This window comes from Macaca fascicularis, chromosome 11 (genome assembly GCF_037993035.2).
Source record: "Macaca fascicularis isolate 582-1 chromosome 11, T2T-MFA8v1.1".
NCBI classification, from domain to species: Eukaryota; Metazoa; Chordata; class Mammalia; order Primates; family Cercopithecidae; genus Macaca; species Macaca fascicularis.
Genome location: NC_088385.1, coordinates 130784537 through 130809786, shown reverse-complemented (window position 1 = coordinate 130809786; position 25250 = coordinate 130784537). Strand labels below are relative to the sequence as shown.

General features: G+C 42.5%; 1 protein-coding gene across 8 annotated transcripts in view; it reads right to left on the bottom strand.

Annotated features, from left to right (window-relative positions):
• Positions 1 to 8132: 8132 nt before the first annotated feature.
• Positions 8133 to 25250, bottom strand: part of GTF2H3 (general transcription factor IIH subunit 3) — a 29800-nt gene continuing 12682 nt past the window's right edge. For 2 of the 8 annotated variants that reach the window (XM_074008325.1, XM_074008326.1), the window contains 10 exons: positions 24520 to 24683; positions 21599 to 21661; positions 20405 to 20442; positions 20231 to 20259; positions 16594 to 16668; positions 15476 to 15529; positions 11523 to 11591; positions 11172 to 11307; positions 11015 to 11051; positions 8133 to 10931 (listed from right to left, as the gene is read on the bottom strand). In XM_074008325.1, the coding sequence (XP_073864426.1) occupies positions 10862 to 10931; positions 11015 to 11051; positions 11172 to 11307; positions 11523 to 11591; positions 15476 to 15529; positions 16594 to 16668; positions 20231 to 20259; positions 20405 to 20423 (489 nt within the window). In that variant the 5' untranslated portion in view covers positions 20424 to 20442; positions 21599 to 21661; positions 24520 to 24683 and the 3' untranslated portion in view covers positions 8133 to 10861. Of the gene's footprint in view, positions 10932 to 11014; positions 11052 to 11171; positions 11308 to 11522; positions 11592 to 14979; positions 15081 to 15475; positions 15530 to 16593; positions 16669 to 20230; positions 20260 to 20404; positions 20443 to 21598; positions 21662 to 24519; positions 24684 to 25250 lie in introns of all 8 variants that reach the window. The other 6 variants (XM_045366198.3, XM_045366199.3, XM_074008327.1 and 3 more) reach the window with 4 other exon arrangements.

Sequence of the window (25250 nt, the reverse complement as noted above, 5' to 3'; positions counted from 1 at the left end):
ATTAGCCGGGCGTGTCGGCATGCGCCTATAATCCCAACTACTCAGGAGGCTGAGGCAGAAGAATCGCTTGAATCTGGGAGGCGGAGGTTGCAGTGAGCCGTTTTCTCACCACTGCACTCAAGCCTCAGCCACAGAGCCAGACTCTGTCTCAAAAATATATACATAATATTTATTTATTTATGTATCTTATAAAATAAATATGTATTTATATTTTATCTTATAAATATGTATTTATATTTTATATAAATATAAACATATTTTATAAATTTTTTACTTTATAATTTTATAAAATTTACATTTATATTTTTATAATTATCATTTATCATTTATTATCATTTATTACCACTATTGTTTTTTATTATCGTTCTCCTAGGTTTTTGAAGATTTTCTCCCACGCACAGAGCTCTCACCACTCTGAAAGCAGATCCAATCACAGAACACACAAGAGGTTTCGTCCAACAATAGGACAGATGTGAAAGAATCAAAATTCTGTCTGGAAAAAAAAATTGTTTTTCTTCTTTCAGTAGCCTCAGAACATTTCAAGCATTGTCACGGCTTGGGGGCTGAGAGTGCAGGTTCTGAGGTCAGGCTGCCTGGCGTGGGATTCCGCCTTCCCTCCACAGATATTCTCAGCTGTTAAGTGACTTTGGGCAAGTCGACCTCTCTAAGCTTCAGCTTCCTCATCTATAAAAAAGGGATGATGATAATCCTTCCCTGGGGATTGTGTGAGGATGAAATGAAGTAACATGTCTAATGAGGTTAAGCCAATGTCTGGCATATAGTAAGCACTCAGTTAATGATCACGTACTTGTTCAGTATCAGAGGGGTGGTGTGTACTTTAGCTGGGACAGTCGTGGTGTTCAGCACTGTGACTGACTGATGGTAAATGCCAAATCAATGTTTGCCATTATTACTTTTTATTTATTTATTTTTATTTGATTTTTTTGAGACAGGGTCTCACTCTGTCTGTCACCCAGGCTGGAATGGTACAGTGGCATAATCATAGCTCACTGCATCCTCAAACTTCTGGGCTCGGCTGATCCTCCCACCTCAGCCTCCCAGGTAGCTGGGAATACGCCACGACACCCAGCTAATTTTTGTATTTTTTGTAGAGATGGGGTTTCACCATGTTGCCCAGGCTGGTCTCAAACTCTTGGGCTCAAGTGATTTTCCTGCCTTGGCCTCCAAAAGTGCTGGGATTACAGGTGTGGGCCACCGCACTCAGCCCCATTATTACTCTTTTTTTTTTTTTTTTTTTTTTGAGACGGAGTCTCACTCTGTTGCCCAGGCTGGAGTGCAGTGGCATGATCTCAGCTCACTGCAAGCTCCGCCTCCCGGGTTCACGCCATTCTCCTCCCTCAGCCTCCCAAGTAGCTGGGACTACAGGCGCCCACCACACACCCGGCTAATTTTTTGTATTTTTAGTAGAGATGGGATTTCACCGTGTTAGCCAGGATGGTCTCGATCTCCTGACCTTGTGATCCGCCCGTCTCAGCCTCCCAAAGTGCTGGGATTACAGGCATGAGCCACCGCCCATTATTACTCTTAATGTTCAGTTACATATTCATTGATCAGCAAATCTAACATGGTGAAAGGATTCGGAAAGTTGAGGCTTTATAAGGGCCTGACACTGGGCATTACCTTTTTCTTACACTCCTTGAAAAATTGTGGGTGGCTACAGTTGTAATATGAGAATGAAACTTTCCCCTGTACCTCAGCTCCTCTCTGGAAGACGCAAAATGTGTACCTCTCTTGACATCTTGGCATAAAGTCTAGGAGAACGTTACCAGGAGGAAGCTGTCAAACACTTAAATATTTCTGTTATTCCCCATCTGTCTTTGGGGGGAATTAATCTGCAAATTAAGTTGGCATGGCCAAGTGATAAAAATTATGAGATAAATCCTCCCAAAAGAAAACATTTCTGGGCCAGGCTTGGTGGCTCACACCTGTAATCCCTGCACTTTGGGTGATGAAGGCAATGGATCACTTGGGGCCAGGAGTTCAAGACCAGCCTGGGCAACACAGAGAAACCCATCTCTACCAAAAGATACAAAAAATTAGCTGGGCGTGGTGCCATGCACCTTTACTCCCAGCTACTCGGGAGGCGGAGGCAGGAGAATCGCTTGAACCCAGGGGGCAGATGTTGCAGTGAGCTGAGATCACACTACTGTGACTCCATCCATCTCAAAAAAAGATAGAAAACACCTGAAGCTGATCATCAGCAGCTTCCCGATAAGATCTCAGGAGTTGGGCAAACAGGCTCATGCACACATAGTAAGAGGCAACATGGCAGAGTTTAACTGGTATATAACCTTCCTCTGGGAACACTCGACTGGTAAAGGAAAATGCCTCAAATGAGCATGCGCACAACTTCAGTGAACACTTTGCACATGCGGCCCCTCCCAAGTGCTGGCAGGCCGCTGACATGCAGACAGCCCACCCCAAGGAAAAACCAAGGGAGGGCACAAACCTCAGAACCATGCTAATGTATAGAAACCCCAAGTGAAGGGTCAGACCAGGCACTTGAATCTCTCCAGTCGCCCGCTTGGCCCTCTTCCAAGTGTATTTTACTTCCTTTCGTTCCTGCTCTAAAACATTTTAATAAACGTTTACCCCTGCTCTAAAATTTGCCTTGGTCTCTCACTCTGCCTTATGCTGCTTGGCCAAATTCTTTCCTCCGAGGAGGCAAGAATCGATTGCTGCAGACCTGTACAGACTCACACTGCTAACGGTGATCCAGGGAATTCTCCAAGATCTCACCCAAGATCACCAAGATGGTACCTCTACAAATATGTAAACTATTCATATCTTGAGTAGTAGACTAAAAGGCAAACCTATCAAAAATAATAGCTACAGCTTTTTAAGACATAGTATAATAAGATACAAATATTGTAGAAACAATACAAAGTTAAAAATCAGAGGGATGAAGTTAAAGTATAAAGTATTAGTTTTCTCTGCTTGTTTTTGCAATCAAAGTTATCATCAGTTTAAAATAATGGGTTATAAGATGGTATTCGCAAGCCTCATGCTAAACTCATATCAAAAAGCCTACAACAGATACACAAAAATATAAAGCAAGAAATTAAAACATACCATCAGAGAAAATCACTTTCATAAAAAGGAAGATGGAAAGAAGGGAGGAAGGGGAGATCAGAAGACAAATAACAAAATGGCAGTAGTAAGTCCTTACTTATCAATAATATTGAATGTAAATGGACTAAACTCTCCAATCAAAAGACGTAGAGTGGCTGAATGGATACACACACAAAAAAAAGACGTAATGATTAGCTGCCTATAAGAAACTCTTCACCTATAAAGACACACATAGACTAAAAATAAAGGGATGGAAAAAGATATTCTAATGGAAACCAAAAAAGAGCAAAAGTAGCTATATACTTTTATCAGATAAAATAGATTTTAAGATTGGGTGTGGTGGCTCACACCTGTAATCCCAGCACTTTGGGAGGATGAGGCGGGCAGATCACGAGGTCAGGAGTTCGAGACCAGCTGGGCCAATATGGTGAAACCCCGTCTCTACTAAAAATACAAAAAAAAATTTAGCTGGGTGTGGTGGTGCACACCTGTAGTCCCAGCTACTAGGGAAGCTGAGGCAGCAGAATGGCATGAACCCAGGAGGCAGAACTTGCAGTGAGCTGAGATCGCGCCACTGCACTCCAGCCTGGGCAACAGAGTGAGACTCCGTCTCAAAAAAAAAAAAAAAAAAATTAGCCAGGTATGGTAGCACATGCCTGTAATCCCAGCTACTCGGGAGACTGAGGCGGGAGAATCACTAGAACCTGGGAGGTGGAGGTTGCAATGAGCCGAGATCATGCCACTGCACACCAGCCTAGGTGACAGCGTGAGACTCTGTCTCAAAAAAAAAAAAAAAAGTGGTAAAGAAGGTCATTATATAATGATAAAGGGCTCAGCAAGAGAATATAACTAGTGTAAACATATATGCACCCAATATTGAAGCACTCAGATATATAAAGCAAATATTATTAGGGCTAAAGAAAGAGAGAGACCCCAGTACCATAACAGTTGCAGACTTCAGCCTCTCACTTTCAGCATTGGACAGATTATCCAGACAGAAAATCAACAAGGAAATGTGAGACCTAATTTGCACTATAGACCAAATGGACCTAATAGATATTTATGGCACATTTCATCTAATGGCTATAGAATACACATTCTTCTAAGCACATGAATCATTGTCAAGAATAGATCGTATGTTAGGTCACAAAACAAGTCTTTACAAAAAAAAAAAATCAGACCAAGCATCGTTTTGTTTTTTTTTTCCTTGAGATGGAGTCTCACTCTTGTCCCCCAAGCTGGCGTCCAATGGCATGATCTTAGCTCACTGCAACCTCTGCCTTCCCGGGTTCAGGTGATTCTCCTGCCTCAGCCTCCTGAGTAGCTAGGATTACAGGTGTGCACCACCACACCCAGCTAATTTTTATATTTTTTAGTAGAGACAGGGTTTCACCATGTTAGGCACGCTGGTCTTGAACTCCTAACCTTAGGTGATCCACCCACGTCGGTTTCCCAAAGTGCAGGGATTACAGGCATGAGCCACCACACCCAGCCCCAGATCAAGCATCTTTTCTGATCACAATGGAATAAAACCAGAAATCAATAACAAGAGGAACTTTGGAAAGTATACAAACACAAGGAAATTAAACAGTATGTTGCTGAATGATCAGTGGATCAATGAAGAAATTAAGAGGGTTTTTTTTTTTTCTTGAGACAGAGTCTTGCTCTGTCACCAGGCTGGATTGCAGTGGAGCAATCTCAGCTCACTGCAACCTCCGCCTCCCAGGTTCAAACAATTTTCCTGCCTCAGCCTCCCAAGTAGCTGGGCCTACAGGCGCATGCCACCACGCCCAGCTATTTTTTTTTTTGTATTTCTACTAGAGACAGTGTTTCACCATGTTGGCCAGGATGGTCTCGTTCTTTTGACCTCGTGATCCGCCCACCTCGACCTCCCAAAGTGTTGGGATTACAGGTGTGAGCCACTGGGCCCGGCCATTAAGAGGGAAAATTTAAAAACTCCTTGAAACATACAAAAATGGAAAAACAACATACCAAAACCGATGGAATACAGGAAAAGCAGTACTAAGAGGAGACCTTAGAGCAATAAGTACCTTTATCAAAAAAGCAGAAAAACTTCAAATAAAAAACCAAATGATGCTTGAAGAACCAGAAAAGAGCAAACCAAACCCAAAGTTAGTATTAGAAAAGAAATAATAAGGTGGCTCACGCCTATAATCCTAGCACTTTGGGAGGCTGAGGCAGGTGGATCACCTGAGGTCAGGAGTTCATAACCAACCTGACCAACATGGTGAAACCCCATCTCTAATAAAAATACAAAAATTAGCCAGGCATGGTGGCGCATGCCTTTAGTTCCAGCTACTTGGGAGGCTGAGGCAGGAGAATCGCTTGAACCCGGGAGGCGGAGGTTGCAGTGAGCTGGGATTGTGCCACTGCACTCCAGCCTGGGCAACAGAGCAAGACTCCGTCTCAAAAAGAAAAGAAATAATAAAGAGCAAGAGCAGAAATAAATGAAATTGCAATTTAAAAAATTCAGAAGATCAACAAAATGAAAAGCTGGTTTTTTGAAAAGAACAAAATTGACAAACCTTTAGCCACACTAAGAAAAAAAAGACCCAAATAAGTAAAATCAGAGATGAAAAAGACCTTACAACTGATATCACAGAAATTCAAAGGATCATTAGAGACTACTATGAGCAGCTATATGCCAATAAACTGGAAAACCAGCTGGGCCCAGTGGCTCATGCCTGTAATCCTGACACTTTGGGAGGCTGAGGCAGTGGACGCTTGAGGTCAGGAGTTCAGGACCAGCCTAGCCAACATGGCGAAACCCTCTCTACTAAAAATACAGAAATTAGCCGGGCATAGTGGCGCATGCTTGTACTCCCAGCTACTTGGGAGGCTGAGGCGGGAGGACCACTTTGAACCTGGGAAGCAGAGGTTATAGTGAGCAGAGATCGTACCACTGTACTCCAGCCTGGGTAACAGAGTAAGACTCCGTCTCAAAAAAAAAAAAAAAAAAACAAACAAACAAAAAAAAAACAAAACTACAGGCTAATGTCTCCAATGAACATTGATGCAAAATCCTCAACAAAATACCAGCAAACAAAATTCAACAACACATTAAAAATATCATTCAGTCAGGGCATGGTGGCTCACACCTGTAATCCGAGCACTTTGGGAGGCTGAGGTGGGTGGATCACTTGAGGTCAGGAGTTCGAGACCATCCTGGCCAATATGGTGAAACCCCATCTCTACTAATAATACAAAATTAGCCGGGCATGGTGGCGCACACCTGTAATCCCAGATACGCAGGAGGTTGAGGCAGGAGAATCGCTTTAATCCAGGTGGCAGAGGCTGCAGTGAACCGAGATCAGGCCACTGCACTCCAACTTGAGTGACAGAGCGAGATTCTGTCTCAGTACAAAAAAAAAAAAAAAAATAGGTACTTCAGCCAGGTGTAGTGACTCACACCTGTAATCCCAGCACTTGTGGAGGCCAAGGCGGGTGGATCATCTGAAGTCAGGAGTTCAAGACCAGCCTGGCCAGCATGGTGAAACCCAGTCTCTATTAAAAATCCAAAAAAATTAGCTGGGCATGGTGGCAGGCCCCTGTAATCCCAGCTACTTGGGAGGCTTAGGCAGGAAAATCGCTTGAACCCGGGAGGCAGAGGTTGCAGTGAGCTGTTATCACCCCATTGCACTCCAGCCTGGGCAACAAGAGCGAAACTCTGTCCCAAAAAAAAAAAAAAAAAATTCATTCATCATGACCCAGTAGGATTCATTCCAGGGATGCAAGGATGGTTCAACAGGATGGTTCAACACAGGCAAATCAATCAATGTGATACATCATGTCAACCAAAGGAAGAACAAAAGTCATCTGATCATTTCAATGGATGCTCAAAAAGCATTTGATAAAATTCAACATCCTTTCATGATAAAAAAAAAAAACCCTCAAAAAAATGGGTATAGAAGGAACATACTTCAACACACACACAAAAAAGCCACATATAACAGACCCACAGCTAGTATCATACTGAACAGGGAAAAAACGGAAAACCTTTCCTCTGAATTCTGGAACACGATAAAGATGCCCACTTTCACCACTGGTATTCAACATAGTGCTGAAAGTCCTAGCTAGAGCAATCAGTCATGAGAAAGACATAAAAGGTATTCAAATTAAAAAGGAAAAAGTAAAATTATCCTTGTTTGCAGACGATACAATCTTTTTTTTTTTTTTTTTTTTTTTTTTTGAGACAGAGTCTCGCTCTGTCGCCCAGGCTGGAGTGTAGTGGCCGGATCTCAGCTCACTGCAAGCTCTGCCTCCCGGGTTTACGCCATTCTCCTGCCTCAGCCTCCCGAGTAGCTGGGACTACAGGCGCCCGCCACCTCGCCTGGCTAGTTTTTTGTATTTTTTTAGTAGAGACGGGGTTTCACCGTGTTAGCCAGGATGGTCTCGATCTCCTGACCTCGTGATCCACCCGTCTTGGCCTCCCAAAGTGCTGGGATTACAGGCTTGAGCCACCGCGCCCGGCCCGATACAATCTTATATCTGAAAAAACCTAGACGCCACCAAAAAACTATTAGAACTGATAAAATTAGTAAAGTAGCAGGATACAAAATCAACATACAAAAATCATTTGCATTTATTTATTTAGAGACAGGGTCTCACTCTGTCATCCAGGCTGGAGTTCAGTAGCATGATCATGGCTCATTGTAACCTGCGCCTCTTGGACTCAAGTGATCCTCCCACCTTAGCCACCAGAGTAGCTGGGACTACAGGCATGCACCACCACATCTGGCTAATTTTTATATTTTTTGTAGAGACGGGGTTTTGCCATGCTGCCCAGGCTGGTCTTGAACTCCTAGGCTTAAGTGATCCTCCCGCCTCAGCCTCCTAAAGTGTTGGGATTACAGGCGTGAGCCACTGCACGCAGACTAAGATTTGAAATTAAAGTTCTTCAGGGTTGAGTAAAAAATTGTCTGGCATTTGACCAAATGCAGTTTAAAAGCACACATTTGAAGAAGGGTTGAATGAGCATGAGATAAATAATGAATGAAAGGAAATAATTCAACCAGATATGAAAATCAAATTATTTTATTGTAAAAATTTATATAAAATAACTCATAAGGGCAACAGTTAAAAACAAGTTAAACAGAACTAACCAAACGTATAAGACATTTCAAATAAAAAATAATAAAAGTCTTGCTAGCTTGCTTGAAAGTATATCTCTTTTAGATATATAATACTTTATATCCTAGACTTAAAATTGTGATTTCCATTACACTTAATTAGTATATGAAATATTAAGTACTATTTTTAAAAGACAGGTTCTCAAACTCAAGGATTAACAAACATTTGCAAAGTGAGCACCAAAGTCTGTATATTTGTTAACAAAGACACAAATCCAGAATACAAAATCTATCTGAAATTAAGCAAATATCAAATTATTTAAATATGACTCCGCCTGTATAAAGAGAAAATTAAAATCTTAGTTACACACACAGTTTTGCACACAATGGGTTTTGTCAGTACACATTTTTTTTTTTTTTTTTTTGAGACAGAGTTTCGTTCTTGTCGCCCAGGATAGAGTGCAATGGCGTGATCTTGATCTTGGTTCACTGCAACCTCTGCCTCCTGGGTTCAAGGGATTCTCCTGCCTCAGCCTCCCGAGTAGCTGGGATTGCACGCACCTGCCACCACACCCAGCTAATTTTTGTATTTTTAGTAGAGACAGGGTTTCACCATGTTGGGCAGGATGGTCTCAAACTCCTGACTTCAGGTGATCCGCCCGCCTTGGCCTCTCAAAGTGCTGGGATTACAGGCGTGAGCCAAGGCGCCTGGCTGTAAGTACACTTTTTTGTTTGTTTCTTTTGAGATGGAGTCTCCCTCTGTCGCCCAGGCTGGAGTGCAGTAGCTCGATCTCGGCTCACTGCAACCTCTGCCTCCAAGGTTCAAGCGATTCTCCTGCCTCAGCCTCCTGAGTAGCTGGGATTTGTACAGGCACGTGTCACCACGCCCGGCTAATTTTTGTATTTTTAGTAGAGAAGGGGTTTCATCATGTTAGTCAGGCTGGTTTTTTTTTTTTTTTTTGGTTGAGACGGAGTCTCCTTCTGTCGCCCAGGCTGGAGTGCAGTGGCACAATCTCAGATCTCTGCAAGCTCCACCTCCCGGGTTCACGCCATTCTCCTGCCTCAGCCTCCAAGTAGCTGGGACTACAGGCGCCCGCCACCACGCCCTGCTGATTTTTTTTTGTATTTTTAGTAGAGACGGGGTTTCACCGTGTTAGCCAGGATGGTCTCAATCTCCTGACCTCCTGATCCGCCCACCTCGGCCTCCTAGCTGGGATTACAGGCGTGAGCCACGGTGCCCAGCCTTTCTTTTTTGATACAAAGTCTCGCTCTGTCACCCAGGCTGGAGTGCAGAGGCACTATCTTGGCTCACTGCAACCTCTGCCTCGCGGGTTCAAGCAATTCTCCTGCCTCAGCCTCCCGAGTAGCTGGAACTACAGGTGGCTGCTACCTTGCCTGGCTAATTTTTGTATTTTTAGTAGAGACAGAGGTTCACCATACTGGCCAGGCTGGTCTCGAACACCTGACCTTGTGATCTGCCCGCCTTGGCCTCCCAAAGTGCTAGGATTACAGGGGTGAGCTACCATGCCCGGCCTTGTCAGTAAACATTTTAAAAAAAACAAAATAACTCAGCCACCATTCCTTAAAGTCTTTGTACAAATATGTGCTAGAAACTAAAAGGACTTTTAATAATTTCAAGATTACATAGAAAAATACACTTTTTGTTGTTGAAATTACAAATAGTTTTGCTTTTGAACTTATAAACATTCTCGGGATTCAGTCCAAAGTTTCTAGAGAACAGTTTCTATAAATATACTTAAACTTTTCGTAGAGATGGGGTCTTCTCACTTGGTTGCCCAGGCTGCTCTCGAACTCCTGGGCTCAAGCAATCCTCTGGCCTCAGCCTCCCAAAGTGCTGGGATTACAGGTGCAGTTTCAATATTAATGTGGATTTTTCCCCCATTAAAAAAGGAAAGAATTCTATCTGAAAACCATACTTAGCAGAGTCCATTTTCCCCAGTAAGTTCTCCCTCAAAACCAGTCATAAGCTTTCACATATAAGCTCTTCCCACAACTATTTTGAAGAAAATTTGCTACTTCACATGTTCTCCTTACTCATTTAAAATGAGATTTTGTAGTTATTTGGTGACAAACTATTGTTTAGACGACTTTGTCCAAATATGTACTGATATCAGACAAAAAGTAAATATCTGCAAATATCTGAGGCTATCTCAATTTAAACAACAAGAATTTTATTTACATGACGATCACAGGTAACTGTTGATTCAAATAAGACGTTCTGTGTTGATTAATGCCATTACTCTACAAATAGTCCTTTTACAAAGCTACGTTCAAATTTCCCATGCCATGCATTTCACAACGAGGACCTGGATTCAGGTAGTAGGTTAGAAAGCCTATGATCAATCATGACAAGCTGACTTTGACTAACAGTCATCCCGTTAAAAAAAAGAAAGCCACAAACATGTGCTTTCTTGCCCCTTTCTGGACAGCAACCAGTCACAGAATATTTTAGGATATATTGCATAGAATGGCTCCCTCAAACAAATCAGTCCTCCGGAAGCACAGGATAAAAAGAATGTTTGGGAAATATTTTCTGTAAGGTCACTACATTAAAAATTATCCTATATCTATCTTTATTTTTTTTTAGTCTTCCCAACAAAGAATCTGCTATGTAATTTCTATTAACAGCTCTAAAAGATGGAGAAAGTATTTTATCCTCAGGCAGACACTTTCAGTTTCTTTTTCTTGGCTTTCAGTACTGGAGGCAGAGAAATCTTAAAGGCTGTCCTGAAATTACAGAGAGGAAAACATTTTTCAATATTCTAGAGCTGTGAAGTATCAGCCACCCACACAATCTCAAAGATACTTACTCGCACGTAGTGCAAATGGGGCTGAAATTGCAGAATACTGTAAATTTAAAAAAAAAAAAAAGAAACAATGGGGTGGCTGAAAAAACAATGCAGTTGAGAAACTGTTTTCCTGCCCCCAAACATAGAAAAAAAAGAAAAACTAGGTACATGAACTTACTTGACAAACACACAGAACAGACATAACCAATTTCAATGAGATTTCGATGACAGAAGCAAGCAGCCCTGTAGTCAACATGAACTGGGGGTGGGAGGATTAACTGAGATCTCTGATCTTGATCGGGAAGAAACACCCACTGTAAAACAAACAAACAAACAAAAGAAACTTTTATTTAAAAAATGGGAAAAAAATAACGTGAAGCCCCACCCTTCTAGGCCTTGGAACCCCAACGCCTGCATTTATTGCTTTCTCCCGAGTACTAGCACCAGCCATCCTGCTTCCATTCCTTTCCCAGGACACAGAGGTCATCCTTCCCTACAGGCATCAGGGTCACCACTGCTGTCTCCTTACCAGCAAATACTGCAGAAGGGAGGGCATCTGAGGCACCTTCAGGTACAGTCCTCCCGTGATGTCACAAGCCTGCAAGACACAGAGGGCTTGCTGCCAAACTCACACTTACCTAGGGTTTCCAGAGGAATGGGATTCTCACCAGCAATGCCTCAGGTCTACAAAATCAGAGGAGGATATGACACCGCAAATTATTATTATTATTATTATTTATTTTTATTATTTTGACAGAGTCTTGCTCTGTTGCCCAGGCTGGAGTACAGTGGCACAATCTCGGCTAACTCCAACCTCTGCTTCCGGGTTCAAGCGATTCTCCTGCCTTAGCCTCCCAAGTAGCTGGAATTACAGGCATGTGCCACCACGCCCGGCTAATTTTTGTATTTTTAGTAGAGACGGGGTTTCGCCAGTCACATGGTAATTCTATGTTTAACTTTTCCAGGAAGTTGTGAACTGTTTCCTGAAGTGGCTATACCATTTTACATTTCCAGCAGCACTGTAGGAGGGATCCAACTTCTCTATATCCTCACCAACACTTATTATTAGCTGACTTTTGGATAACAGCTGTCCTAGTGGAGTGAAGTAATAGCTCATTGCGGTTTTGACTTACACTTCCCTGGTCAGTAACGATATTAAGCATTTTTTCATGTGCTTCTTGGCCATTTGCAGATCTTTGGAGAGATATCTGTTCAAATCCTTGACCTACTTTGAAGTGAGTTATTTGTCTTATTTTTGAATTTTAAGAGTTCTTTATATAATCAGAATATTAGTCCTTTTATCAGATACATCATGTGCAAATATCTCTCCCAGTTGTTTTTTTACCTTGGAAGCACAAAAATTTTTAATTTTCATGAGATTTGTTTTCATTGTATTTTGTTAATTTTATTATGTAAAAAGAAACTGTGAGATGGCTTTATTCTGTTCTCTTTAAGAAATAACACTTTTTGTCTAGGTGCAGTGGCTCATGCCTGTAATCCTATCACTTTGGGAGGCCAAGGCTTCAGGACTGTTTGAGCCCAGGAATTCGAGACCAGCCTGAGCAACATAATGAAACCCCGTCTCTACAACAAATTTAAAAAATTAGGCCAGGCGCGGTGGCTCATCCCTGTAATCTCAGCACTTTGGGAGGTCAAGGCAGCAGATCACTTGAGGTCAGCAGTTCAATACCAGCCTAGCCAACAGGGTAAAATCCCGTCTCTACTAAAAATACAAAAATTAGCTGGGTGTAGTGGCGGGCACCTGTAATCCCAGCTGCTTGGGAGGCTAAGGCAGGAGAATCGCTGGAACCCAGGAGTTGGGGTTTCAGTGAGCCAAGATCACACCATTGCACTCCAGCCTGGGCAACAAGAGCGAAACTCCGTCTCAAAAAACTACAAAATTAGCCAGGCACTGTAGTACATGCCAATGATCCCAGATACTCAGGAGACTGAGTGGGAGGATCACTTGAGCTGGGGAAGATGAGGCTGCAGTGAGCCATGATCACGCCACTGCATTCCAGCCAGGGCAAGGGCAAGACCCTGTCTCAAAATAAAATAAAATAAAAATAACACTCTTTTGAATTTGGTCCTCTTTTTCTAAGCTTTTGCTATCTTCAGAGTTTTCCAAAGGCACAAAACACTCGCGCTCTCCTGGTTGCTGACACTAAGGTTTCCTGTCCATGTTCATGGTTTTTCCCAACAATCACTCATCTATTCATTTGATAAACACAGCTTTCTCGCTTTGACACGGCAGTGCTTCGGTTTACACTGAAAACCCTAGCTCTGATCCTAGGACCTTGAGGCTCCTCTGAAAGTACCGTCCTGGTTCAGTTGGTCTGTTAGATTCATTTACACATTTAACAACTGTTTTAGAGCACCGTGCAGGGTTACAGCAATAAACATCACAGAGTCCATCCTCGTGAAGTTAACATTCTAGTGGAGAAGGCAGAGAGTAAATCAGGTAAGTAAATGCACAAATGATGTTATAGGTTATGATCATTTCTATGAAGAAAAATAAAGTAGGCTAAGGGGAGCGGGAGTAACAGTAACAATGGTGGTCAGGGAAGGCTTCTCTGAGGAGGTGACACAGAAGCAGAGACCTGAAGGCAGGCAGGGAGTAGGCCATGCAAATACCTGCGGGAAGAGCTTGCAAGCAGAGAGAACGGCAAGTGCATCGCCCCTCTGGCTGAAGCAGGCCTGTTTCAGACAACAGCAACGGGGCAGGGCGGTGGGGCCAGACTGAACAGGGAGAGTGTGGAAGACACCGGGCAAAAGCTTCTCAGGAGCCTCAGCAAGCAGCATCCGGAAGGCCCTGGCAGGCCCTGACTCTGGGTTTTAGTCGACGTGTGATAATAGGCCATGGGGGGGTTTTAAGCAAGTGAGCAACGGGTTCTAATTTATATTAGGTTGGTGCAAAAGTAATTGCGGTGTTTACTGCTTAAAAAAAAAAAAGGGCAAAAACCGCAATTACTTTTGCACCAACCTTGTATTTTGAAAGCTTCATTCTGACAGCTGTTCTGAGAACCAACTTTCAACATTTATTTATTTTTTTAAAAAAGGGAGACAGGGTTTCCCTGGAGTGCAGTGGCATGATCATAGCTGACTGCAGCTTCGAACTCCTAAGCTCAGCCAGGATATATATATATACACATACATATATATACACACACACACACATATATATATATATATTTTTTTTTTTTTTTTGAGATAGAGTCTCACTCTGTCGCCCAAGCTGGAGTGCAGTGGTGCAATCTCGGCTCATGTAAGCTCCGCCTCCTGGGTTCACGTCATTCTCCTGCCTCAGCCTCCCGAGTAGCTGGGACTACAGGCACCTGCCACCACGCCCGGCTAATTTTTTGTATTTTTAGTAGAGACAGGGTTTCACCGTGTTAGCCAGGATGGTCTCGATCTCCTGACCTTGTGATCGCCCACCTCAGCCTCCCAAAGTGCTGGGATTACAGGTGTGAGCCACCGTGCCGGGCCTCAGCCAGGATATATTTTAAAGGCGGAATGAACAGGATTTGCTCATGGTTATGAAAGGAGGGAAGAGAAGAGACAAGGAAGAGTTAGGTTTTTGCCCGAGCTGCTGAGTGAACTGCACTGCCACTTAGGGAGATGGGGCAGGAAGAGGCTGAGAGGACAAAGCAAGAGCTCTCTGGTTTGGACACATGACGCTGAAGATGCCTGCCAGACGCCCAAGGGGAGGTACTACATACACGGCTGATTCTGCAAGTCTGGAACTCAGGACGGTCTGGGACTGGACTAGAGAAACGAATGTGAGGGCCGAGGAGGTAGAGCTGGTATGTGAATTCATGGCAGAGACAAGATCGTCTTGGAGTTAACAGACAAGGTGTAGACTGAAATGTGTTGCTAAGAAATGAATTCAAACTTTTTGAATTTTTACTACTGAAATACAATACGTACAAGAGTCTATATACACAATGTGTAAGTATGGTTTAAATAATCAAATGAACATCATATACCTATGATCAAGCTGAAGAAACAGTAGAGTCTCAGAACCTTTGAAGCCTGTGAATTTTCCCACTGGACCTCGCTCTCGCCATCCTTCATCCCCAGCAGTAACCTAAATTCAGGGTTTGTCACAGTTTTGTGCTTGTAACTGATCCTTTAGGAAACAACATTTGTGGCCAAAAAACATCTAACAATAACTCAGTAATTTCTTCAGACTTACTTTAGGGTTTTGTTTCCTTTGGGTTAAAGTAAAATTCAGTTTTTATCTTTTTCATTAAAAAGCAACGTCTGACAGTGCTGCCCAGTGGAAACAGAATGCAGGCAATATGTAATTTAAAATGTTCCAGCAGCTCCACACACAAGGGAGAAATAAATAGATAAAATCAGGTTCAATAACATACTGTATTTAACCCAATATACCCAAAGCACTTTCATTTTAAATTGTAATCACTATAAAAATCACTAATTGTCATAATCACCCACACAAAGCATGGTTTTAAAACATACCTGTTGGAGGAGCCCTGAGTCGGAATCTAAAACACAGGCATCAATCAAAATATTCTGAAAGAAACGTTTTGAAAATATTACAGAAATAATAACAGTAATGATTACCCTATACTGAGAACCTACTACATGCCATACTCTATGCTTAAAATAGCTCCCTCAATACGCAACGTGACTCTGCACGGCAGATATTTGCATTTGGCAGCTGAAGCACCCAGGACATGGCTGGGCTGTGGTCACAGAGCCAGTGGGTGGGAAAGCTCTCACCCCACTCGGCCTGTCTCCAAAGTTCAGGCTCTTTTCACTACATCATGCTGTCACTCCACAACAGAGAACATTATGCATGGCTATAGCAGCATTTTATGTTAAGACTGAAGTTTTGCTTTGTTTTTTTGGGACAGACTCTAGCTCTGTTGCCCAGGCTGGAGGGCTGTGGCGCGATCTCCACTCACTGCAAGCTCCGCCTCCCGGGTTCACATCATTCTCCTGCCTCAGCCTCCCGAGTAGCTGGGACTACAGGCGCCCACCACCACACCCAGCTACTTTTTGTATTTTTAGGAGAGACGGGGTTTCACCATGTTAGCCAGGGTGGTCTCGATCTCCTGACCTTGTGATCTGCCCGCCTCGGCCTCCCAAAGTGCTGGGATTAGAGGCATGAGCCACCTCACCCGGCTAACACTGAATTTTTAAGAAGGTTTTCTTTCTTTATAAATACATCAAAGAAGAAAATGTATTATACTTCATCTGAACATTTCAACTCTTTGCAAAGTAAAAACATTGAATCTTTATAGATCTCACCACAGCAAAAAGAAAAAGAAATTGAGGCAAGGTTTATACAGCAAACTGTCAAACCAGAGTTTCTTGGCATAGGGTCCATGGATGGGCTAAAGGTTACCTGAATGCCATGAAACTCTATGCAAAACTGTGGTTGAGTGCACATTGTTCTGGGAATGCATCAGCTTCTCAAGTGGTCCAGGACCCAAAATAGAAAAAAGACCAGAACATTCCTTGCCCATTCATAAGGTTACGTAGTCAGAATACCTCAGAGTACAGCATTCAAAAAATGAAACTGACTCCTTCATTATGAAACAAATACTTTAAATGGCAGGCTCTCAGTTCACCTGTTTCTGTGCTGCGAAGATGACATTCATGAAGTTCATATACTGCAACGCACTGTCTTCTGCAGCCTTAATCACCTAAAAATCACAGTCATGTTAATTCTGCCCAGGCACATCCCAGTCCTCTCACACCAATGTCACATAATATATTGCGAACCACAACCAACATTACTCCAGTTTGTCTTCCCATTTATCATTGTTAAATGATACCTAAAGTATAAAGATGACAGTAACATTTCCCCCAAAATCCTACCACCCAAGGACAGTCCACGTAAGGGTTTGATGAACTCCTTCTGGGGAGCACCTACGTGGGCAGGTATATACATGCACACCCAAAACATGAACACAAACATACACAAAATACATATACACACACACCCCCAAAATACACACACACCCCCAAAATATACACATGCACACCCAAAATACACACCCACTCCCAAATTACACACACCTACCCACCCAAAATATACACATGCACACCAAAATACATGCACACCCAAAATACACACAACTATCCACCCAAAATATACACATGCACACCCCAAATATACACATGAACCCCCAAAATACACACCCCCAAAAATACACACGTCCCCAAAAATACACACCCCAAAAAACACACACACACCCAAAATACACACACTGCAAATACATACACATACACCCAAAATTCACAGGTATGCACATCCAAAATACATACACACCCAAAATACACAGGTACGCACACCCAAAATACATACACACTCAAAATATACACACCCCAAAAGTACACACACCCTCAAAATACACACACCCAAAACACACACAACCAATAAACACACCCCCAAAAAATACACATCCAAAGCATACCCCCAAAATACACACCCCTCAAAATACACACACCCCAAATACACACATAAAATATACACAAACCCCAAAAACACCCAAAACACACAAACATACCCCAAATACATACACACACACAAAACACACACACATCCAAAATATACACACATACACACACCCAGAATACACACACATCCAAAATACACACACTCACACATGTCAGGATGATTACTTAGCATTCTGCAACCTGCTTTTTGAGTCCACAATATATGTGGGAAAAAATATTCTTTTTTTTTTTTTTTTTTTGAGACGGAGTCTCGCTCTGTCGTCCAGGTTGGAGTGCAGTGGCTGGATCTCAGCTCACTGCAAGCTCCGCCTCCCGGGTTTACACCATTCTCCTGCCTCAACCTCCCGAGTAGCTGGGACTGCAGGCACCCGCCACCTCGCCAGGCTAGTTTTTTGTATTTTTTAGTAGAGACGGGGTTTCACTGTGTTAGCCAGGATGGTCTCGATCTCCTGACCTCGTGATCCACCTGTCTCGGCCTCCCAAAGTGCTGGGATTACAGGCTTGAGCCACCACGCCCGGCGGGAAAAAATATTCTAATGTCCATGAATTAGAATATATACTTCTAGAATATATGCTTCTTGCAGACTTCATAAATGTCCACTATTTAAGCAGTTTCCAATTCTCAGTTTTAAACAATGTTCTGATGACACCCTCATATACCCTCTACACAGCTCTCTAATTACCTCCGGAAAATAAGCAGTGATTACTAAAGTGTATACACATTTAATTTTGATACAGATTACCAAAATGCACCCCAGAAAAATTTTTACCAATTTATCCTCCTATCAGCAATGCATGAGAATAACCAATCCCCAACATCACCATCAACCCCGGGAACTGCCAGCTTTTTCTTTTTTTTTTTTCTTTTTTTTTTTTTTTTTTGAGACGGAGTCTTGCTCTGTCACCCAGGCTGGAGTGCAGTGGCCTGATCTCAGCTCACTGCAAGCTCCGCCTCCCGGGTTTATGCCATTCTCCTGCCTCAGCCTCCAGAGTAGCTGGGACTACAGGCACCCGCCACCTCACCCGGCTAATTTTTTTTGTATTTTTTTAGTAGAGACGGGGTTTCACCGTGTTAGCCAGGATGGTCTCGATCTCCTGACCTCGTGATCCGCCCGTCTCGGCCTCCCAAAGTGCTGGGATTACAGGCTTGAGCCACCGCGCCCAGCCCAGCTTTTTCATTTGTGCTAAACAACCGTGATCCACCTGCCTCGGCCTCCCCAAGTGTTGGGATTACAGGCGTGAGCCACCACGCCCGGCCAATTACTTGACATTTCTTTGCTTACTAGTAAGACTGAACATATTTTCAAATGCTAAAACTGACCTTTTGCTTTTGCAGACTGCTCGCTTTCTACTTGTTTTTCTAAAGCTTGACTTTTAACAATGAATTTATGGCTGGGTGCGGTGGCGTGAGCTACCGCACCCAGCCTTCTTCTAGTACTGTTATGACTTGAACTTTTACACTGAAATGTTTGATCTTTACTAGAATATATTTAAGTGTAAGTGGTGAGACAAGGAACAAGCTCTGTTTTTCCCCAAATGGCCAATCAGTTGGGCCAGCACCTTTTACTGAGCAACTCATTTTCTCCCCACTAATTTGAAGTGCTTCCTCTGTGACAAGTCCAGCTCTCCCATGTACGTGGTTTGATTACTGGACTCTAGTCTTTCCTATTTTGTTTGTGTGCTCTGTGCTACTAACACACAGTGACTTGCTCTACATCGTGTTATAAGGACTAATGCAGCAAGCTCCTACTTACTACTCCTTTTCAGAAAGTTCCTGACTATTCTTTTAAATTTATTCTTCCAGATAAACTGTTGAATTTCTCTTTTTTTTTTTTGAGATGGAGTCTTGCTCTGTAGCCCAGGCAGGACTGCAGTGGTGCAATCTCGGCTCACTGCAACCTCCACCTCCTGGGTTCAAGCGATTTTCATGCCTCAGCCTCTTGAGTAGCTGGGACTACAGGTGCCCACCACCACACTCAGCTAATTTTTTGTATTTGTATTAGAGATGGCGTTTCACCATATTGGCCAGGATGGTCTCAAACTCCTGACCTCTTGATCTGTCTACCTTGGCCTCCCAAAGTGCTGGGATTATAGGCGTGAGCCACTACACTCGCCTTGAATTTCTTTTTTAAATCTCCCCACCCTGCCAGGAAAAAAAAAAACCTCCCTGATATTCTGACTGAGATTGTAAATTGAGTTTACAGTATGATTTTGGGAAAACTGACAACCAAGAACAAAATATGGCTCTCCATTTATTCTTCTATCTCTCTCAGAATTTTAGTTTTCCTTATCATCACTTTTACACACTGCTTGTTAAATGAATCCTGGATAGTTAATATTTTTTGCTCCTACTATAAATGGGTTTATTTCCCATCATGTTTTCTTTTTTTTTTTTTTTTGAGACAGAGTCTCACTCTGTCACCCAGGCTAGAGTGCAGTGGCGCGATCTCAGCTCACGGCAACCTCCGCCTCCCAGGTTCAAGCGATTCTCCTGCCTCGGGCTCCTGAGCAGCTGGGACTATAGGCATGCACCACCACGTCCAGCTAATTTTTGTATTTTGACTAGAGACGGGGTTTCACCATGTTGGCCAAGCTGGTCTCGAACTCCTGACCTCAAGTGATCTGCCTGTCACGGCGTCCCAAAGTGCTGGGATTACAGGTGTGAGCCACCACACCCGGCCTCCCATTATGTTTTCTAATTATCTATAGTTGTCATATAAAAAAGTAATGATTTTTTAATCTTACCAATATCCTTGATTTCATTTCCTGATTATCTATAAAGAGAAAAAAGCAGAAAAAAATTTAACTAGATCTTATTAATCATATATGGTTTCCTAACCAATTTTTAAACAGTCCAGCAAAGAAATACTAGTAAAATAAGTAGGATTATAGTTCTCATAGGAAAATGCAGGCTCTTACCTTTAATTTCCTTGTTCATTCTGTGAATATCTTAATTTCTTAACATTAAGGAATACAAAAATATTATTTTACTTCATAAATATTTATAGTAAAAAGAAATATAACCTCCAATTTTAAATAAACCCAGCATCTACCTAGCTAAGAAGGGAAATGCTCCACTTACCAAGATAAATACACGAGAGTGATTGGGGGTTTTCAGTTACTAACTCTGCAGTCAACTGGGCTTTGTAATCTAACCAAAATATAATCTCTGTCCCAGAAAATTGAAATTCCCAACACTCGACTGTCCTATTGTTATCTACCGTGTCCTAAATTTGAATCCTGGGACAAGAAGTATTGATTTACAAAGATGTTCAGGCAACTCACATCAAACTCCAGAACAAAATAATCACTCAATACTGCCCCTCCCCCAAAAATAATGCCATAAGACCGAGAAAACATCACACAGATAAAATGGAAAGGTATTGCCCTATGCTACATGCAAAACCATCTGTTCACCTATGGAGAAGTGGCCACTCATTTATTAAGCTTCAGGGCTCCTAAACAGCTTTTAAAAATCCAACACTGTTCCCAAGTCAAGAAGAAAATGAAAACGTTTAAGAAGTCTGAATTTATCAAAATAAGAAGCAAGAAAGCACCCTGAAGCAGTGTTTCTTGCAGGCAGAAAGACATAATGGAGAAGCTAGAGTTTTCTCACTCTTCCCCATTTCCAGTTTTTACAGCTTGTCTTAAAAAACATTTCAAAGCCAGCCACGCACAGTGACCTGTAATCCCAGCACTTTGGGAGGCCGAGGTTGGTGGATCACTTGAGGTCAGGAGTTCAAGACCAGCCTGGCTAACTTGGTGAAACTACATCTCTACTAAAAATACAAAAAAATTTAGCCGGGTGTGATGGCAGGCACCTGTCCCAACTACTTGGGAGGCTGAAGCAAGATAATTGCTTGAATCCAGGAGGCGAAGGTTGCAGTGAGCCAAGATTGTGTTACCGCACTCCAACTTGGGTTGACAGAGTAAGACTCTGTCTCAAAAAAAGAAAAATTCAAAACCAATATAAACTATTTTTTTAAAATTACCCTTCAGTTGAGAGTACTCACACCTCCCATTAATGGGCACCCAAGGTTCTAAGAAATATCACAAGTTAAGATATGTTTATTACAGAAGACACCTTTTAAATGATTCAGACACCAAGGATACAGCAAAGTGCTTTGGCCAGGGATCCTGCCAGCAAAGTTTCTGTATGTTGACCCTTTATGTCACCTGCAAATAACAGAAAATATTTAAAAGGGAATTTTTAAGTACTTTCTTGAACTAAAATAATTGGGTGCTTTCCTGAACTAAGTATGCTTTCAAACCAAAACACTCTTCATGAATGAAATCAAACAAGACATTTTCAAACTAGGTTTAAAAACATAGCAATGTGTTCTTGGTAATGGTTAACTAAGCAACTTTTTAACCTTTTCTCAATGTAAAACATCCTGGTGTTTGTTCAGGGGCTAGCAGGAGGGCAAGGGGGAACAGGGAGTTACTGTTCAACAGGTACGGAATTTCAGTTTGTAAAGATGAAAAAGTTCTGGCGATAGACGGCGGTGATGATTGCAAAACAAGGCGAATATACTCAACATTACTGAACTGTACACTTAAATATTGTCAAAATGGTAAATTTTATGGTAAGTAAATTTTACATTAGAAATTCTAAAAATTGGTAAAATGGCAAATTTTGTTATTTGTACTTTACCATACACACACACAAGATCCTGTTTTTACTTGGAAAGGTTCCAGTTTATTCATGATCTATGTGGTACAAAATGTCACGCATAAGTCTAGCAGCCTGGACAGAGTACAAGGCTCTGAGGCCCCCTGCCCTCCCTCTCCCACCATCCCCTCCTTCCCTCTGCGCTCAGCCAGTGCAGGGAAGACTGGAGAAACTCTTTCCTCTAGCCATGAGAAGCAGGGAGGAGTCTGCCACTTGTTTGGTGCCCTGGGTGAAAAAAGTCACTCAAGATATCAAAATCCTAAAACTACAGTTCAAGAGGGCAAGGAGCCCAGATTGACACTCTGTGCAAGCCAGCCTAGAGCTGGTCCAGGAGAACTGACGCCCCATGGGTGAGGTCAGACCAGAAAAGGTCTTGAACACTATACTGTGAAGCCGAGCTGAGACTTAATCCTGGAGGCCAGTGACTCTCAAAGTGAGATTCTGGAACCAGCTATAGGGGCACCACCTGGGACCGTAATAGAAATATAAAGTCTCCGGACCTCCCTAGATCCAGTGAATCGGAAACTGAGTGGGGCCTGACACTATTTTAACAAGACTTCCAGCTGATTTTTTAACAGGTTTATAATTTACAAACCATAAATTCTGGTCTAAAAGTACTTTTAGGGATGCAATTTAATTATTTTTAGTAAATTTACAATTATGCAATCATCATCACAATCCAATTTTAGAACAGTCTCCTATTACCCCAAAAGATCACTTGGGCCCATTTGCAATCACTCCCGAGTCTCTGCCCAGCCCTGGGCAACCACTAACCAACTTTCTGTCTCTATAGAATTGTCTTTTCCCTCAGGTGATTCTGATTCAGGCTAAGGTTTGGAAACCACCACCTGCAGGCAGAAGGGAGCCAGGAAAGGACTATGGGCCCAGGAATAGCAGCTTTCATTTTTAAGATGATAACTCTGGAGGCTGAGTGCAAAGACTTGACTGGGAAGACAGGAGTCAGAAAACCAGTTAGAAGCTGTAACAATCATCTAGAGCAGTGGCTCCAAACATGGGGTGAATGTGCCCTACAGGGGGCATCTGCAATGTCTGAAGACATATCTGGTTGTCACAACTAGGGGATATTATGGTGTCTAATGGTCCAAGGCCAGAAATGCTGCTAAACATCCTACAACGCATAGGGCAGCTGCCACAACAAAGAATTATCCAGCCCAAAATGTCAATAGTGCTGAGGTTGATCAAGATGACAATAAGGGATGGGGCCTGGGTGTGGTGGCTCACACCTGTAATCCCAGCACTTTGGAAGGCCGAGTCGGGTGGATCACCTGAGGTCAGGAGTTCAAGATAAGCCTGGTCAGCATGGTGAAACCCCGTCTCTACTAAAAACATTAAAAATTAGCCGGGTGTGGTGGTACGTGCCTGTAATTCCAGCTACTTCGGAGGCTAAGGCAGGAAAATTACTTGAACCCGGGAGGCGGAGGTTGCAGTGAGTTGAGATCACGCGCCATTGCACTCCAGCCTGGGCGACAAGGGCGAAACTCCATCTCAAAAAAAAAAAGATGACAATAGGGATGGGGGCTGGGTGTGGTGGCTCATGCCTATGATCCCAGCACTTTGGGAGGCAGAGGCAGGAGGATAGGTTGAGCCCAGGAGTTCCAGACCAGCCTGGGCAACGTAGCAAGACCCCATCTCTATAAAAATTTTTAAAAATAAAAAATAAAAAGATGACAAGAAGGAGTGGGATTCTGGAGACGCTTCTGAGGCTAAACAACTAGGATTTTGTAGCTGGTTAGATGTTGGATGTGAGGAGGAGTTAAAAATGAAAGCTTTAAGTTTAGAAAACTAGGTGGATGGGGGCTGACAGAAATAGAATGGAAATGGTGGTGTGATTGAGAGCAAAGATAATGAGACTAGCCGGGGCCATGTCAAGAGACTGTGGGACGCTGAAATGGAGGCATTTGAGCGTGAAAGAAAGTCTGGGTTAGAGACAAAGTTGGAAAGTGTCCATATATAAAAGATAATTAAAGGCAAAAGTGGATAAGAACATACAGAGGGAGAAAAGATGAAAATCATGTGTCGAATTAAAAACGTATTTTAAGAGACAAGGTGAAGGAAAAGCCAGAAATAGAGACTATGAAGTAATGTTTCAAGAAAAGAGGAAAAACAGGTCACAGGGCATTCTTAGAAGCCAAAAGACATGTTTCAAGAAGTAAAGGCTGGTCAGCAGTGTCAAATGCCGTAGAGGCTAGGCAAATAACGAACCGACTTTGATGAAAATGATTTTTAAAAAGAGAGAACGTGCAGGCATACAATACAAAGAATCCACATCTTTTAACTTAAAGCCTAAAGGACCTCCAAAATCAACCCTATTTGCAAAATAACAATTTTTAAAAGCTGTTACTTTTGGTCATTAGATCTTTAATCTCTTCAACAATAACTTCATTCGCTGAGGTTAAAAGTTCGTATTTTCCATCTTTACTCCCAGAGGGATTAAATTCAGGAGGGTTGCCAGGGTCTCCGAAGAAGTCTCCAAGTCTGCCATTCTTTCCAGGATATAAGAATCGGCTGAAACAGCAGGGGAAAAAAACCTGGTTACACCAGGCCTCACTGCCCATGCTCACTCATGATCAGAATGAAATTCAGCAGACAACAAACAAAATCACAATGTGGGATTCACAAAATTCTAGAGTCAATTTCATTTTTTAAAAAATGTGTAAGATAAAACTTTTTTTTAATGTGTAAGAAAAAGGGTATAAAAACAAAGTAAAAATGTATAAAATAGGCAAATTGGCCACAGAATGTTTTACTGGTTCCAGTGTTTTCTGAAAAGTGTGGGGAAATACAGACGGTGTTGGGTTATCATCTCCGAAATGCTGCAGAGGGGTGCCTGTGCCTTCCTTTCTCAAATGACAACCACAACAGGTTCATACCAAATTCCAACTCACTACTAGTTCATTATTTGAGGTACACATCCATCCCAGTAATACAAACCTGGTCCAAAGGTCCCTGAAAGATTCTCCCAGTGATTCATGACTCTTTTTTTATTTGAGACACAGTCCCGCCCTGTCACCCAGACTGGAGTGCAGTGGTGCAGTCTCAGCTCACTGCAACCTCCACCTCCTGGGCTCAAGT